Source organism: Microcebus murinus, chromosome 8 (genome assembly GCF_040939455.1).
Source record: "Microcebus murinus isolate Inina chromosome 8, M.murinus_Inina_mat1.0, whole genome shotgun sequence".
NCBI classification, from domain to species: domain Eukaryota; kingdom Metazoa; phylum Chordata; class Mammalia; order Primates; family Cheirogaleidae; genus Microcebus; species Microcebus murinus.
The window spans coordinates 80,426,733-80,443,755 of record NC_134111.1 but is presented as its reverse complement, the minus strand read 5'-3'; the positions used below and the strand labels follow the sequence as shown (position 1 = coordinate 80,443,755).

Here is a 17,023-nt window from a genome sequence, read left to right as displayed (position 1 = left end):
ATAAAAAAGTCATATGAACATGTGGACATTAGATATGTTATATGTAAGAAAAATGGGTGTCTCATACACACACACAAACTCACACACATTTACACCCCTATAAGTGTAGGCACATAGTAGAGAAAGGTGAAGCTATATGGGAAGAATATGTAACTGGGACTCAAAAGGTTATGCTAGTTCTACTCCTAACTCACCATGTAAGTTTGGATAAACCACTTTACTGTTTGTTGCCTTTGGTTTGCAAACCTACTGAGGCAAGTTAAAAATTATCTCTATTATCCTTCCCAACTCTAAAATTATATCATTCTAGATATGTTTATGTTTGAACTGATCCTGACTCATGGTTGTGTGGGAGCTAATTACTATAGTCAGATTCACAATAGAAGTTTGTGATGGAAACGTAGGCATAGTTGAGATTGTTTAACACAGAAAAAGATTTCTGTGTGCCTTATAACTCTACTTCTGGATGAACTGCTGTTGCAATTTTTAAATTCAAAAATTTTAAAAGAAATCCTTTGCATTAGCTATAGAGCTCTGAAACTCAACAATCTGCCAGAATCTAACTTACTTTTCCTCCCTGACTGCGTTCACATTTTCATCTGCTTGGCAAGGGCAGTGGTCAACTGGGCTTTTGTTTCCGTCGGTTTCACTCTCTGGTGACCTGGTACCATTCCTATGCCTGTATTTTCTTGTTCTAAGTTCTTCAGGAGAAGGTCTCAAGCAGAGATTTTCTTTAGGGCTAGAAAAACCATGGCAGTATAGTTTCTTTATCCCAGGTTTTATGTTACTCTGTTTCGATTCCCTTTTTCCTCATCTTTCACTTTTTAAAAAAAAGCCAAATTTGAGAATTGTACTAAAATGACTGCTTTTTCAATTATGATGTTTCTCAAAAGCCTTGGAACCAGTAGAGGTGGGAATATTCCTGCGGGCTAAGAACAAGTGAGGTCACCAGGACATGGTCTCTTGCTGAATTTATGATTCACCCTTCAGCAAGATTAGTCAGTACAAAGAAGTTGCTAAAATAGGTCACAGAAAATTGATTTTATATGGTTGTATAGTTTCCATGGGTTATATTATTGAATGTTGGCCTGTGGCAGCTATTTGGAAACCCAGTATGCCTCATTGACAGCCCACATTCTGATTCCTAACACTTCTTCTGTATGGGAACCCTTAAAATGAAGTGTCTGATATTTTTTTCTGGTTGTTCTTTTAATGTTATTTTTTTATTATTATTTTGGGTAGGGAAAATTATGGTTACTAATTTTTCAAATTGCTGGAGTTATTGTCCTAAATACAAATCTTTTCATGCCATTCTATTTTCAAAAATGAACTATGGTTCTCCATTCCTTAGAAAATCAAGTGTAAACTTTATAAAGCATCCAGATGTTTTCCTAACCTTATCACCTATACCTTCCTCCACCCCAACCTTTTTGCCAGCATTGAATGTGCAACGTGCTTTCAAGTTCCCCAGGCCTTTGCTCAGGCTGTTTCTTCATAGAATACTTAGTAGAATAGTATTCTTCCCAGAATGCTTCTCTGCCCTTTTCACTTTCCAGAAATCTTCCATTATCTTTCAAGGGCCAGTTCAAATGCCACATCCTCCCTGAGACCTTTACAGATTTTTCTCAATTAAAATCCTTTTTTTTTTTTTTCATTCACTTTATGTTCCTACAGAACATTCTGTTCTGCTATGCATGATAGGTAATTACTTATCCATCCATGTCTTACACCAGATTGGAAATCTCTGGAAGATATGAACCTATTGTAGAAAATTCTGTACTGTACCAAGTGTGAGCATATGAAATTGTATGTATTGGTGCTTACAAATAAGGACAGAATAGTTATATTTTATTTGCTCCATATTGCAAATACTTGTGGACCCATCTTTCTCCCCTACTGTGCTGTCAACTCTGTTGATAGGATCTGTGTCTGATTCGTTAGGTATCTCCACAGACTCTAGCATAGTCCTTTGTTGATATATTCAATAAATATTTATGGAGCCAGCCTCTGGTGTTTGGGGGTGAGAGAGATGAAAAGAGGTGAAAAACTGAGGGAGAAAAATAAGGCAATAGAGCTGGGGAGAGAAGTTCCAGACAGAGGGGACAGCAACTTCAGAGGCCTTGAAGCTAGAATATGCTTGGCTTGCTCAAGACATGAGAGAGGATCATGGCTGGAGTGAGAGAAGGGGTATGCAACGATGTGAGATGAGGTCAGAGGCCAGGTAGTGTGGAACAGGAAATAGAGGCATTGTAAGAATTTGGAATCTAAAGCAAGAAGACAGATTGAGCCATAGGAGAGGTAGGATCAAGCAAATAATTTTTTAATAGATACAACAGATTTTAGGGTTAGTAAAGGGAGGAAAATGGAGGAAAAGGGTTAGTAAAGGGAGAATTTTAAGATGTTTTAGAGGAAAGGATTCTGGAGAAGTAGGGAGGAATTTGTTACAGAGTAGAGGTGGATGGGTCAGCTTTAGCAAGGAGGCAAAGTTTCTTCTTCTGACACTAAAAGACTGAAATAGGAAGCATCTATGGAACACTTACGTAGTGTCAGGCATTCTTCTAAGAGCTACTCCTTTCTTCCTCACAATAGTACAATGAGGTAGGTGCTATTATTATAGGCCCACTTTAAAGACTAGGAAACTGAGACTCAGGTTAGGTAATTTACCCATGGTCACACAGTCAGTAAGGGCAGAACTGGGATTTGAACCTTGGCTGGTGGCTCCAGCAACTGTGGCCTTAACCACTGTATTCTGTGGCACTTCTGCAGGACATTGGTTAGTGTGACGTTGAAGTGAAGCCAAGTGTGGTATATATAAAGGAGCTCCCTACAGGGCATAGAGAAAGAGACAGTGGAATGAGGTGTTTGGGGAGAGTTAAGGTGCCGTGGAAAATTATTCTGGGGATTGTTTGGGATCCCTTGAAATGAATGAAAGAATAAATGCTCAGAAGTAAAGATATGATAGAAGGTGAGCAATACGAATCTGTGTTGTCTGCATTAGCACTTCTGTATCTTGCTCAAGAAAGGTAGGCCTAAGTAGAGAGTATAGATGATGGTGTGATCCAGATTTGGTGATTAAATCAGAGAAGTAAGAGGAAACAGATTTAACTATTGACTGCACAATCCAGAGAAGGAAGGAGTCCAATGAAACAAGGAAGATAGTGTAAAGGGTGAGGTAGAGGGGATTTCGTGATTAATGGCCCTCATGAAAATAGAGTGGAAGGTAGATGAGATGAACTGAGAAAAATGCCTGTGTAAGGAATGAGGGAGTACCAAGTTAGAATGGATAAGTAGCTTAAAGGTAGTAGTTCTGAAAGGTCTAATATGTGTCTGTTGTGGAAGAGGGAATTGGTGTCTGGAGTCAGAGGGTAAGGGGCTGTGTTGATGAAGATCCTAAAATCAGAAGGCAAATCCACAACGTATGTTATTACCCACCTCAGCAACATCACAGTGCTCTTGCCCACAGAGTCCAGATGTGGTCTCAGCACCTTTTTCAGTACAGAGCTCCTGGCAGTTGGTAGCAGTCACTGAAAGTTGCCTTCTGCCCCTGCTTCAGACAGTGCCAGCGGGGCTGTTGTTGGGCCAAGGGTGGGTGGAGCTGAGAGTGAGGCAGTCTGTAAAAGATGAACTCCAGTAGTCCCCTGGAATTAGAGTCGGTGGCTAGAGCAGAATCTTAAAGCCTAGAGGTCTTGACTAACCCCAGGCTGCTTCTCAGTCTTGAAGAGGGAACAGGGCAGGCAGGTGGTTGGGTGATTCTCAGGAATTTTTGTATCTCTCAGGAAGTCTGACCACATTCTCCCAGGCTCTCGGCTGTCAGTGCAGTACTGGCAGCGCAGGCCCAGAGCTGTGAGGTGAGGTTGAACCAAGCGGTATTATAGCCTGAGAAGCTGGAGATGGGGTCTAGAAGTCAAGAAACAATAGCAGGTGAGTACATTTAATTGGCATTGGCTATAGGGGAAGAAAAACAGAATTGAAGGATTGTCTCTGTTCTGAAGTGACACTGTGGTTTTTCTTTTATCTTAAGCTAATCAATTTACATTGATACAGAAATCTGTATTAGGGTCATTTACCACAACCAAATTGTAAGTGCCGTAATAATTTCTGTCACCTTTGTTTCTTTAAGAAATTTTAGTGCTCTGCCTTGCATATAGTTGGTGCTCAGTAAATGTGTCTAATTACTTTACTCCCTTATCTTTGAGCTCATATAATAGTTGTAAACCCTATTTCCTAGACTTCCAGATTTTTTGCTTGTTTATTTTTTGTTTTGAGACAGAGGCTCACTCTGTCACCCAGGCTGGAGTGCAATGGCATCACCATAGCTCACTATAACCTTCAACTTCTGGCCTCAAGCAATCCTCTTGCCTCAGCCTCCCAAGTAACTGAGTAGCTGTGACTACAGGCACAAGCTACCATGCTTTGCTAATTTTTTAAATTCTTTGTGGAGATGGGGTCCTTAGGCTGGTCTTGAACTCCTGGTCTCAAGCCATCTTACCACCGTGGCCTCCCAAAGTGCTTGGATTACAGGCATGAACCACTGCTCCCAGCCAGACTTCCGGATCTTAAAATCATCTATTGTTACAGCTAACTATAGCCTGGATAACTGAGCTAACTATAGCCTAGAGAAACTGAAAAGAAAGATGATCAAGAGTGAAATTAATGTAATATATCTGCTGAACTTTGACAGAGAGGCAATCCTGGGACAGACTGTTATATTGTAGTGCTATGAGAACTCCAACCACTTTCCACTTTGGCTTTCTTTCACTTTTATTAATCTTGTTATAAGAACTTAAGCATTTCCTTTAATTTTCCAAGAAAATTTTGATTTGGAATATTGGTACCAAATGGGCTTTTAAATTCTTTGAAAACATTAAAATATTGCCCTTTGTTTTTCATTCCAACTATTGCCTGTTCTTTCTAATCCTATTCTTGTGAATTCATTTGTCGTGCTGACTTAGGCAGTCTAGATTTTCTTGGTAAGTCAGGTTACATAAATGTTTCATTTATTGTGATCTGGAAATGGTGGTGTTATTTTTATTTATTTATTTATTTATTTTTTCAATGTCCTTTTTTAACATTTCAAAGTATTAAGGGGGTACAAATGTTTTTGGTTACATGGATTGCTTTTGTAATGCTTGAGTCATAGCTATAGGTGTGCCCATGACCTAAATAATGTTCATTATACTCATTAGGTAGATTGTTACCCCTCCCCTCCTCCCCCTATCTTGCTTCATTTCCACTGAGTTTTACTTCCCTCTGTGCACATGTGTGCTCATCAGTTAGTTCCAATTTAATGGGGAGTACATGTGGTGTTTGTTTTTCCATTCTTGAGATACTTCACTTAGGAGAATGGTCTCCAGTTCTATCCAAATTGTTGCAAAAATCATTAATTCATTCTTTTCTGTGCTTGAGTAGTATTCCATGGTATGCATATACCACATTTTATTAATCTACTTATGAATTGATGGGTAGTATTCCATGGTATATACACACCACATTTTGTTAATTTACTCCTGAATTGATGGGCACTTGGGTTGATTCCATATCTTTGCAGTTGTGAATTGTGCTGCAATAAACATTCAAGTGCTGGTATCTTTTTGATAAAAAGATTTCTTTTCCTTTGGGTAGATAACCCAGCAGTGGGATTGCTGGATCAAATGGTAAGTTTACTTTTAGTTCTTTGCGGAAGCTCCATACTGTTTTCCATAGAGGTTGTACTAATTTGCAGTCCTACCAACAGGGTATAAGTGTTTATTTACCTCTATAGCCATGCTAGCATCTGTTGGTTTTGGACTTTTTAATAAAAGCCATTCTAACTAGGGTAAGGTTGTATCTCATTGTTTTTTTTTTTTTTTTTTTTGAGACAGAGTCTCGCTTTGTTGCTCAGTCTAGAGTGAGTGCCATGGCATCAGCCTAGCTCACAGCAACCTCAAACTCCTGGGCTCAAGCAATCCTCCTGCCTCAGCCTCCCGAGTAGCTGGGACTATAGGCATGCGCCACCATGCCCGGCTAATTTTTTTTCTATATATATTAGTTGGCCAATTAATTTCTTTTTATTTATAGTAGAGATGGGATCTCTACTCTCGCCCAGGCTGGTTTCAAACTCCTGACCTCAAGCAATCCGCCCGCCTAGGCCACCCAGAATACCAGGATTACAGGTGTGAGCCACCGCGCCCAGCCTCATTGTGGTTTTAATTTATATTTCCCTGATGATTAGTGACGTTGAGCATATTTTCATATGTTTATTGGTCATTTGTCTACCTTCTTTTGAAAAGCTTCCGTTCGTATCTTTTGCCCATTTTTTAATGAGATTGTTTGTTTTTTATGCTTGCTGATTTGCTTGAGTTCTTTGTAGATTCAGGATATTAGTCCTTTATTGGATGCATGGCTTGCAAATATTTTCTCCTATTCTGTAGGTTGTCTATTTGCTCCATTGATTATTTCCTTAGCTGTGCAGAAGCTTTTTAATTTAATCAAGTCCCATTATTTTAATTGTTGCTGTGATTGCCATTAGGGTCTTAGTCATTCAATGTCCTTTTCTATGTTATATTTCTCCAACGCCTGAGTAGTGTACTCCACGGACCTGTTACATCTCTTCTGACATGCCCACATTTTTTATCACAGCCTTTCAGTAGCACATGGTTCTGGAGGAGAACAGGCTGGCCACCTGCACCAGTCTCCTGAGGGAGGTGCTAGCACAGCTGAGGCCTGGAGAGAGCATTAGAAATGGTGTTTTTCAAAAAGGCAAACTTTTATAAAGTAACCAAAATGAAAGCATATATTCTTCAATAATTATGTATGCCAATATATGTTTATTGGTGTTCCTAATTATGTTATTTATATATGCTAGCAGAAAATGTCTGAAGGGTTCATACCAAACAGTATACAGTCTAGGCAAGAGGATTGTGGCTGCCAGGGTGTGGAGGCAGAAACTTTTTTGCTCTTTACATTTCTTACTGAATTTGGAGATAATTTTATTATAAAATTTAATAAATATTTGGTGAATATGAAATAGTTTTTGAAATAGAAGACAACGATGATGTGAGTCATCAGAGTGGTGTAGACATGGAGCCATGCATGGTTCAGAGGAGGAGAATTGTTTTCAAGTAGAAGGGGTGAAGAAAGGCTTCAGGAATAGGTGAGATTTTATCCTAGTCCTCTAGAAAGATGTGGAGAAGTAGCAAAAAAGGGAATCTAGGTGGGGGACAGGTGAACAAAAATGCATGAAGGTCAGGGGCGGGGGTGAGTGGTGGAAACAGCAATCCAGCTGACTGGAGGATGGGGCGTCGACAAGAGTGGTACACTGTGTGGACAGGTTCCTGGGGAAATTTAGAATAGAGGGGTCAGGCTAATATACTCTGAACCCCCTAATTAATCTTAACATCCTTAAAAGTCAGTCAACCACCTATGACATATTATTGCAAAAACAACCAAAAGCAAAAAACTAACTGAACCTCGAGATCCAAGTAGCACTTGACAAAGAACGTGGGAACCAGAGGAACATTTAAGCAATACCATGAACATAAGCTCAGCCAAATCCAGAATATAGAAAACTCTACAGGGCAAATGAACCAATTTCTTCAGTAAATACAAGGCATTAAAAAAAAAGGAGGAAGAGGGAACTGTTATAGATTTAAAGAGACTTAAAAGACATATCAACAAAATCCATGTGTGAGCCTAATTCAAACAAATCATCTGTATTATAGAAATGTTTTTGAGAGAATCTGGGAAAATTAGATGTAGGCTGGGTATTAAATAAGGAATTATTAATTTTGTTGGGTGTGAAAATAGTATCATATATGTTAAAGATCTTTTCTGTTAGATTAGAGATATATCAGAAGTACTTATAGGTGAAATGGTAAAATGCTGGTGATTTGCTTTCAAACATTCCAGCATAAATAAAAATAAAAACAAAAAAACAAAAAGCAAGAGTTGGAGCGGGTTGGGAGAGACAAAACAAGAATGGCAGAAACTTGATGATTTTTGAAGCTAAGCAATGAGTACCGGGTGTTCATTTTACACTTCCACATGCTTTTGAGTGTGTTTAAAATGTTCTCCAATGAAATATTTAAGGCCAAGCTAAGGAGCGTGAACTTGACCGTGTGGCACCCTGAAACCTGTGAAGGGTTTTAGCCTGAGGGAGGCATGGGAAGGACTGTGAGAGACTCAGAAAGGTTAGCTGGTAACAGTGCATGAAATGGCTGGGAGAGGGGAGGACTCAACCTTGATGACAACGGTGGCCATGAGGATGGAAACTTTTTTGAGAATGGATAGAGGAAATAGTGGTCAACTCTTTGGCGTTGACAGTACAGAAGTGAATCAAGTACGTGACAGAGAGAATTCGCTTCTTCCTCTTCAGTCAGTAGCAATTATTGTCCAGAACCACTCTGCTGGGGACTGTGAGGATGAGGGGGAGAGGGAAAAGAGATCTTCACTGAGGAGGAACTAGGTCTTCATATTAGCCAATGTGGAAAGCCATGAGGAAACAGGGAGTTCTGGGGTTTTTCTTTTTCGTGAGAAATTTGTCTCGTGGTTTTAGTATGAAACTCTTGGGTCGAGTGACTCATTTTGCTTACCTTTCTCTATCTTCCTTGGGGAAATGATGATAATCTTTGTCAGTGATCTATCTGAATCACTTATGATATTAGATACTATTATTTATTTGTAAAATAAATTATATTACAGTTGGCTCTCGGATAACTCAGGGATTAGAGATGTCAATCCCCTGGACAGTTGAAAGTCCACAAATGGCTTTTGACTTTTCCAAAACTTTACTAATAGCCTCCTTTTGACCAGAAGCCTTATCAATAGTTGATTAACACATATTTTGTATGTTATGTGTATTATATACTGTATTCTTACAATAAAGTAAGCTAGAAAAAAGAAAATGTAAAAAAAATCATAAGAGAAAATATATTTACTATTCATTAAGTAGAAGTAGACCATCATAAAGTTCTCCATCCTTGTTGTCTTGATGTTTAGTAGGCTGAGGAGGAAGAGGAGGGGTTGGTCTTGATGTCTTAAGGGTGGCAGAAATGGAAGAAAATACATGTATAAGTGGACCCACAGGGTTCACACCCATGTTGTTGAAGGGTCAACTGTATTCATTTGTGATATTATTCATTTATGAAGTTGAATGATATTTTTCTTTCTTTCTTTCTTTCTTTTTTTTTTTTTTTTTGAGACAGAGTCTCACTCTGTTGCCTGGGCTATAGTGCCGTGGCATCAGCCTAGCTCACAGCAACCTCAAACTCCTGTGCTCAAGCAGTCCTCCTGCCTCAGCCTCCCGAGTAGCTGGGACTACAGGCATGTGCCATCATGCCCAGCTAATTTTTTCTATATATTTTTAGTTGACCAATTAATTTCTTTCTATTTTTAGTAGAGACAGGGTCTTGCTCTTGCTCAGGCTGGTCTTGAACTCCTGAGCTCAAACGATCCACCTGCCTCAGCCTCCCAGAGTGCTAAGACTACAGGCATGCACCAGTAAGCCCGGCTAATTTTTTTTCTATTTTTAGGTGCCCAGATGATTTCTATTTTTTTGGTAGAGACAGAGTCTCACTCTTGCTGAGGCTGGTCTCGAACTCCTGGCCTCAAGCAATCTTCCCACCTTGGCCTCCTAGAGTGCTAAGATTACAGGCGTGAGCCACCATGCCTGGCCTCATTTGTAAAATTATTCACTTGTAAGTGAATAAAAATTTGTAAAAAATTCACTTTTATTATTCATTTGTGAAATTGAATACTTTTAAAGAATACATGTGGGGTTAATTAAATGAGTTGAATTGATATGGTCTGGGGAAATAGAAGTTGAACTATGGTCAATTAATGAAAAAGCTTTGATTTAAATGTAGAACTTCTGATTTGTCAGTAGCAAAAATATTAAAGATAAACCTCAGAGCCAATGAAAAGTAGCAGTTGTTAGAGATTAAAGAGTAATGATAGTTCTCCAGTCCTCTACAATCAAAACTAATTAATATTTCACACACAAAATATTAGTAAGAGCGAGGTACCGTGGCTCACGCTTGTAATTCCAGCAACTCTAGAGGCTGATGCAGGAGGATTCCTTAAGGCCAGGGGTACCAGACCAGCCTGGGCAATATGGTGAGACCCTCATACACAGCTTCTCCCTCCCCGCCCCATATGTGTATGTATATATGTGTGTATGTGCGTGTGGGTGTGTGTATTTACAAGCAGATAAGCTGGGTGCAGGAGGATTGCTTGAGCTCAGGAGTTTGAAGCTGCAGTGAGCTATGATTCATTATGCCACTGGCCACTTCACTGTAGCCTGGGTGATACAGCAAGACCCTGTAGAAGGAAGGAAGGGAGGGAGGGAGGGATATTAACATATGATATAAACAGGCTTTCCACAGAATAATAGGCACCCCAGAGAATACTTTTCTGATCTCATTTTCTGTCTTCTTCTTGATTCTTATTTTTCAAGACATTACACTACAAACTGCAGTCTACAAGAATAGGACATCTCCTGTGATTAACACCCTTTCTTTTCTGTCCAGTTTAACATACTGTTTAGAGAGAGCGGGCTGAAGCTGAGGTGGGGGAACAGAGATGAGAAATGTTGCTTACTGAGTGGGAAAAACATGGAACACAATGCCTCCTTCACCGTTATCCTACATGAAGAAGGTGAGGGAACTTTGGAGATACCCTAGCAGGTCTTCTCCTTTAGCCCACCCAAGCTGGCACTTACCACCCTAGCAGTCAGCAAGAAGTGAGATTTTAGTCAGGTTTTCTGCTAGTTTGGGCCCAATTAAAGTAAAATTTCTAATTCCTAGGAGCTGTTGTTAAAAGCTCTCAGGGAGGTAAGAGGAAAAGAGGAAAATTCCTAGCTAAAAGCAGGAGAGGCGGTTTTCATTTTACTCAGGGACTAGGCTGAGCCGTTGGGTCACGGGTGGGATGGGGATAGAGGGACACGTGCTTTAAGTCTTATTATGGATGAGGTTGAACCGTCATCAGCGCTTGATGGAAATGCAGCGGCAGTGTCTCTAACAGCACTGCCTCCCTTATTGCATTATCAGAAGAGAAAGATAACCTGCGAATAGGCATCCATTATCCCTTTCTACAAAGGGATTAGTGTGGGTTGCAAGAAATTAATGGCTTTTGAGTTACCAGAGTACTACTAATGAATGTCAGGACCAGAGATGTAAAGCAGGTAAAATTGGCTTTTCTCTGCCTCATTGCTCTCCTTTTCTCTTTTGGTTTGCTATTTTAAGATCTAGATCTGCAGCCAAAAGCAGAAATCATACCCTTTGGCAGTGTGATTTGTCTTCTTTAGGGAATGACTCAATTAGTTTATGACTATCTCCAATGTGTGTCAGCAAAGAGACTGAGAAACATCTCAGAAAATAAAATCTCTACCAGGGAGAAGTGCTCCCTCTTGCATGGATGCCATTTTCATATCTGATAAAAGTATGAGAAAGTCTCTCATGTGACAGTCGCCTTTTATTAAGTGCCAAACTGGTATATATTGCAGCTAATATTGATTAAAGATGACATTACTAGATAAACTTGTGAGGCAGAGGGGAAGGGAGAAAGGAGGAAGGGAAGGGAATTATACCTACTATGTGCTGAGTGTTGTCTTAGGAGCTTTATTTCTAATTCAACAAGTACTTATTAAGCACCTACTATGTACCAGGCATTGCTGTAGGTGTTGTGATATAAGGATGAAAAGAGAGACCTCACCCCTGCTCTCTGTGAAGCTTATAGTCCAGTATGGAAGACATACATTTTACAAAAAGAACTTTAAAATGTGTTTTATTTATTCAGCTATTTAAATAAACTATTATAGTACAGTCTGATAAGAGTCCACGATAGAGGAATAATATAGTAGGGATACCTGTTCTGACCGGGGTGTGTGTGTGCAGGAGAGTTGAGTGGCAGGGCTGGGCAAGTCAGGACGGACTCCCTTTCTGGAAGAGGGTAAGTGTGCAGTTGCTGGTTGAGGCACAGGGAAGGAGCATTGCAAGCCAAAGGAACAGCATAAGCACAGTCAGGCTCAGAGGGAAAACTGCCATCTAAGCAGAGACCTAAAAAGTGAGCTGGTCAGGTCAAGCCTGGAGAACTGGACCGAAGGCCCCTGAATGGCCTTGAGGGCCAATGGGTATGTCTGTGAGCAGCACACTTTATGCTCTCTCCTTCCCACTGATGCTCCCTGTCTTTACCAACCTGGGGAAAGATATAAGTGTCAGCAGGGAGTTAGGTCAAGTGGCAGAAGAAACATTTTCTGGTGTATCTGTTACTCTGTACAATGTTACCTAGAAACAAGGAGCCCTGGCAGGGTGTGATTGGTTCCTAGATCCACAGGGCATAGCTAGTCCCAGTTATTCCAGTATTTCTGTTTACCACACAGACCTCTGCATGTCACATGGATATTGCACACCCCATATTTACTCTTGCATTTCTAATTCCACCCCAGTTCAGTTTTTTTAGACTCAAGATGTTCCCTAAATAAATAAAGTTTTATTGGAACACAGCTAAAAATATATATATATATTTCCCCCAGTTACATCTTGCCAATTAGATACCATCTTGGAATTTTACTACTTCTATTTTACATAGTTTGAACCAGAAGGCTATCAACCTCTGATCTGCTTTGTTTCTTGTACCTACCTTCTTATAACTAATTAATACTTTGCCTCTTTTTTTTCTTTCTAGAACACAAACAGACATTCCCAAACATTCTCAAGAAGGGTTACCTGGAGATTAGGAAAGACCACGACAGTTATTGGCAAAGCTGTTATGCAGAACTTTCACCCTACAACCTAAACTTTTACAGCCTTGACAACAGTGGGAATCAAAACCTCTATGCCACGTACCAGCTTTCACACTTCCAGAGCATATCTGTTTTGGGCAATCTTGAGGCCAGGATGGTGGATACTGTTCTGTATGACAACACCCAGCTCCAGCTTAAGGCAGAGTCACCGTGGGAAGCTTTGGACTGGGGGCAGAAGCTCTGGGAAGTTGTACATGCTGCTGTGCCTGGTTACGTGGGACGGCAAGATGACCTGGCAAACTCACCTGGGCTTGGTCATCATGTTGACTGTACTCAGAATCATTGTTTACAGAAGAAATCCAATGGGCTGCAGCCACCGTCCCCAGTCCTGGATAGCCCCAAGCAGTACCAAAACATCCTTAAATCAGGGACTCTCTACAGGCTGACTGTCCAAAACAACTGGAAGGCATTTTCATTTGTGCTGAGCAGGGCCTACCTTATGGCTTTTCAGCCTGGCAAGCTAGATGAAGATCCACTGCTGAGCTACAATGTGGACGTGTGTCTAGCTGTCCAGATGGACAACCTGGATGGCTGTGACTCTTGCTTTCAAGTCATTTTCCCCCAAGATGTCCTCCGTCTCCGAGCTGAGACCCGGCAGAGGGCTCAGGAATGGATGGAGGCTCTGAAAACAGCTGCCAATGCGGCAAGGAGTTCAGATCAAAACCTGCAAGTGACATTGAGGAACAAACCCAAGGAACAGATGGGTGGGCATGAACTCAGGAAGAACAAACGACAGTCCGTGACCACCAGCTTCCTGAGCATTCTGACGACTTTGTCTTTGGAACGAGGACTCACTGCTCAGAGTTTCAAATGTGCAGGTATGAGACAAATTTTCAGCCTAAAATTCACGAAAGAATGATCCTGAATCCCACAATTGGAATTTACTTTAAAAATCTCCTCAATAGGCTAGTCACAGCTTCCTCCTGTTATAAAAAGCATCTTCCCTCCAAAGAGTTTGCTATATTAAAACATCCATCTATCCTCATACCATGCTGGTGAAGTAAATAGAAGCAGCTATGATGCACCCCATTAAGTCAAAATGCTTTGGCTGGAGCCTAACCAGACTAGAATTTAGGCTTCCTGAGTCAGCTTGGTTTCATTCTCTCTGCCTTCTTGAATTAAAGGTCACTGAATATGGATATCACATATTGTCCCATAAGAGACATTCGGGCCCAAAACTGACTACAAACACTCCTTAGGCAAGGAAAATATCTATAGTCAGTAACTGCCATTGATCTTGACCTTGTCAGATCTTGTTAAGTTGGAATATAGAAAATCAGCCTTGACAGAAAATGTAGAGGTGGCTAACAGCAGGGTAGATGATGATTCAGCAGATGACTGCTGAGTCACCATGGGCCCCTGCCTTACCATGCAGAAGCCCGGGGCTTCTGGAACTGCTATGTAAGTATGAGACACAAAGTTGAGTTCGAGGTCAGTAATCTTATTTCTTAAAACCTTATTACTGCTTCCCTCCTCTGCTCCCTATTCTTCCCGCCTTTCCCAAGACAATAAAATTTAAAAAAATTTTAAAAACCTCACTAAACCATATCTATATATCTAAATTGAATATAAACTAAATTGAATTATTTCCTTTTCATTAAACCCCACAATTTGTAAAAATGAACTTACATGAGAATAGCTTCGATTGGAAGGCTGCTTTGGGAGTTTTTCATTCAAGTCTATTAGATTTAAATATGTTGTTTAAAAATGAACAAGAAGCTTACCACCAGCCAAAACCAAACTTTAAATTTTGTCCTTGTTCCTGTATTGAAAAAAGCCTAATAGTGGTGGCACAATGAAAGCTTATGTTTTGAATTTAGGAAAGTGATGATGATGGCCTTTTCTATTGAAAAATAATTTACCTAAAGGGGGAATTAAGTGAGTCATTACAGCTTTGACCCAAATGCTCCTCAGAGACTCTGGACCAAAAACTCTTCAGGGTGGGATTGTAGACCAGAAACACCAAGCCATATACATGTATCTGCAGGCATGAAAGCCCTTGTGTTAAGTCCGCCCAGCTACTTTTGGAAAATGGTTTTGAAATAAGGAGATACTAGTTTTAGCATACTTGTTTTTGTTTGATTTTGTTGTTGTTGTTTAAAAGAAATTATTGACATTTCAGTGTCTTATACCAGCACATATATTTCAAAGTTTAGGCATTCAACAATAATTTATTAAGTGCTTACTCTGTGGATATCTTGGAATTATGGTACACTTTTGTGGCTTTAGATTGCTGATAGGGTCATCAAATCTGTTGTATAATATTATTGGAATAAGGAAGAACAACTCAGGTTAGTTCTCAAGGTAGAGACTAGAGTAGCTGAATCAAGAAACTTTATAGTAAAAGAGGGAAGAAGAGCCTCAGGTGTTACATAAGAGTTGTCACCTAATTCACTTTCCTCTCAGAAGTTTGCTTCCTAATGGCGTGTGCATTGCCCATGTTCTGTACTGCGATAGTAGCATTTATAGTACTCAGAGGACAGAGAAATATAAGGTAGAGAGTACCATTCAGCAAACCCACTGCATCCAGCAGTTAGAGAAGTGAAACTGGGAAAAAGACAAAGAAAAGTGAGTAAAAGAGTTAGGGAGAAGGAGGCCAAGTAGGAAAAAAGAAGAAAGGCATTATATAATGGCCAGGAATAGAACTTTCTGACAGTTGCTTTAGGTTCCGTGTGATGCCTCCATTAAAATTTGGCTGGTTGGAGAATAGTTTGGGGAAGGGTAGTAGTAGGGAATCCAGGGAATAGGGGTAACACAGCCTAAAACTCATTTGGTCTGCCCATGCTTTGGTTTAGAGTTCTAATTATGGGACAGAGGTACATTTCTAATTTAGGATGGAAAGAAGTCAGTCCTAATTTGTATAGTGTACCACATTCCAAAGCAAAAAAAATTGATTTCATTTAAATGCTTCTTCTTCCATCAGAAAGTGTTAAATTTAGTTGCTCTGTAGTTTACCAAGTTGTTTTTCATTCTTAATACCTGCCCGCACTTGGATATTGGTTTTCTTCCTCAGATAAGAATACTTCATCTCCTGTAGGGGGCAGAGTCTCAAAAGAAAAAGGCAAAAACTTGTTAAGCAAACCTCTGAATGTTTTTTAACTTACTTGGGAGGCTGTTCATTATATCAAAGATGATTATAGCAGATGAACTTTAAAAATTGATCTGTGTGTCTTACAAACACAGTTAATGTAAACCAGCTGCTTCTTCCTTTTGTACCTATATCCTCTAACTTTGCATCCTCATAAAAAACACACATTCAGTGAAAAGCTGGTCGCAGAGCATGTTTACCTTCCAAAATGCCAAAAAGTCTAGCACATTGTTTTTAGTGAGTTTGGGCTTTATGTATTATTTTAAAGAGAAGCTAATTCACAGTATTTCATAGTTTTAGTGTGCATCTTTAGACTGTAAGTTTTTATGTCTTAGTCCTCCCCCCCTTAAATATTTCGGATGAATAAACTTTAAAAGGGGAAGATTGTACTGGGTTGCTCTTTATTATGATGTCATTCACTTGCTATTCAGGGGAGCCACAAATATTGCCTTTTAAATCTATAAAATAGTGCAATTGGGCAATTTCATTAAATTCTTTCTGCAAGTGAAGAATTTTCTATATCCTTCTTTAAAACTTAAACAGCTCCTGCAGAAAAAATGGACCATGACCATCCAAAAATGTCTGAGGTTATGGTTTTGAGAATATATACTGATACACAATTGTATATTTCTTAAACATGTGCTTGGACTTTTGATTGTTGTAGTTAATCATATGTGATTGCTCCATGGCATCCTCTCTGGCTCCATGGTTGCCTCAAGCTTAGGAAGTCCCAGCAACTGTGGTCTTCTTGCTGTTCCTTGAAACTGTCATGGTCATGCTGGCCTCCAGGACCTTTACACTTACTGGTCCTACTGGACACTTGAAAATAAAGTTCATTCATTCTATCATTCATTGTGTGCACCTAGATGAGTCAATGCTACAAGAAAACAGATGTGGTCCTTGCCCTCATGAAACTTGTAATCTGCTAGGTAAGACAAGATGTTAATCAAAGAATCACATCAACGAATGCCAAGTGCAGCTGTGACAAGAGCTACAGAAGTGAGTCCCACGCATCGGATTAGAGAACTATTAGAGATGGTGCCAGCTAGAACAATATGAAATTCCAGATTTTTCGGTCATTTTTGAACTACAAAATCAAAAGGCAGTTGATAAAGTTGAACTTAACGTTTGACCCTGAAGTCGCAGAAGATTCTTGG

General features: G+C 39.9%; 1 protein-coding gene across 4 annotated transcripts in view; it reads left to right on the top strand.

The window, feature by feature from the left end:
• Positions 1-17,023, top strand: part of PLEKHM3 (pleckstrin homology domain containing M3) — a 173,442-nt gene that overhangs the window by 28,269 nt on the left and 128,150 nt on the right. For all 4 annotated transcript variants that reach the window (XM_012752117.3, XM_012752116.3, XM_076005875.1 and 1 more), the window contains one exon: positions 12,661-13,596. In XM_012752117.3, coding sequence (XP_012607571.1) covers positions 12,661-13,596 — 936 coding nt within the window. The remainder of the gene's footprint in view (positions 1-12,660; positions 13,597-17,023) is intronic.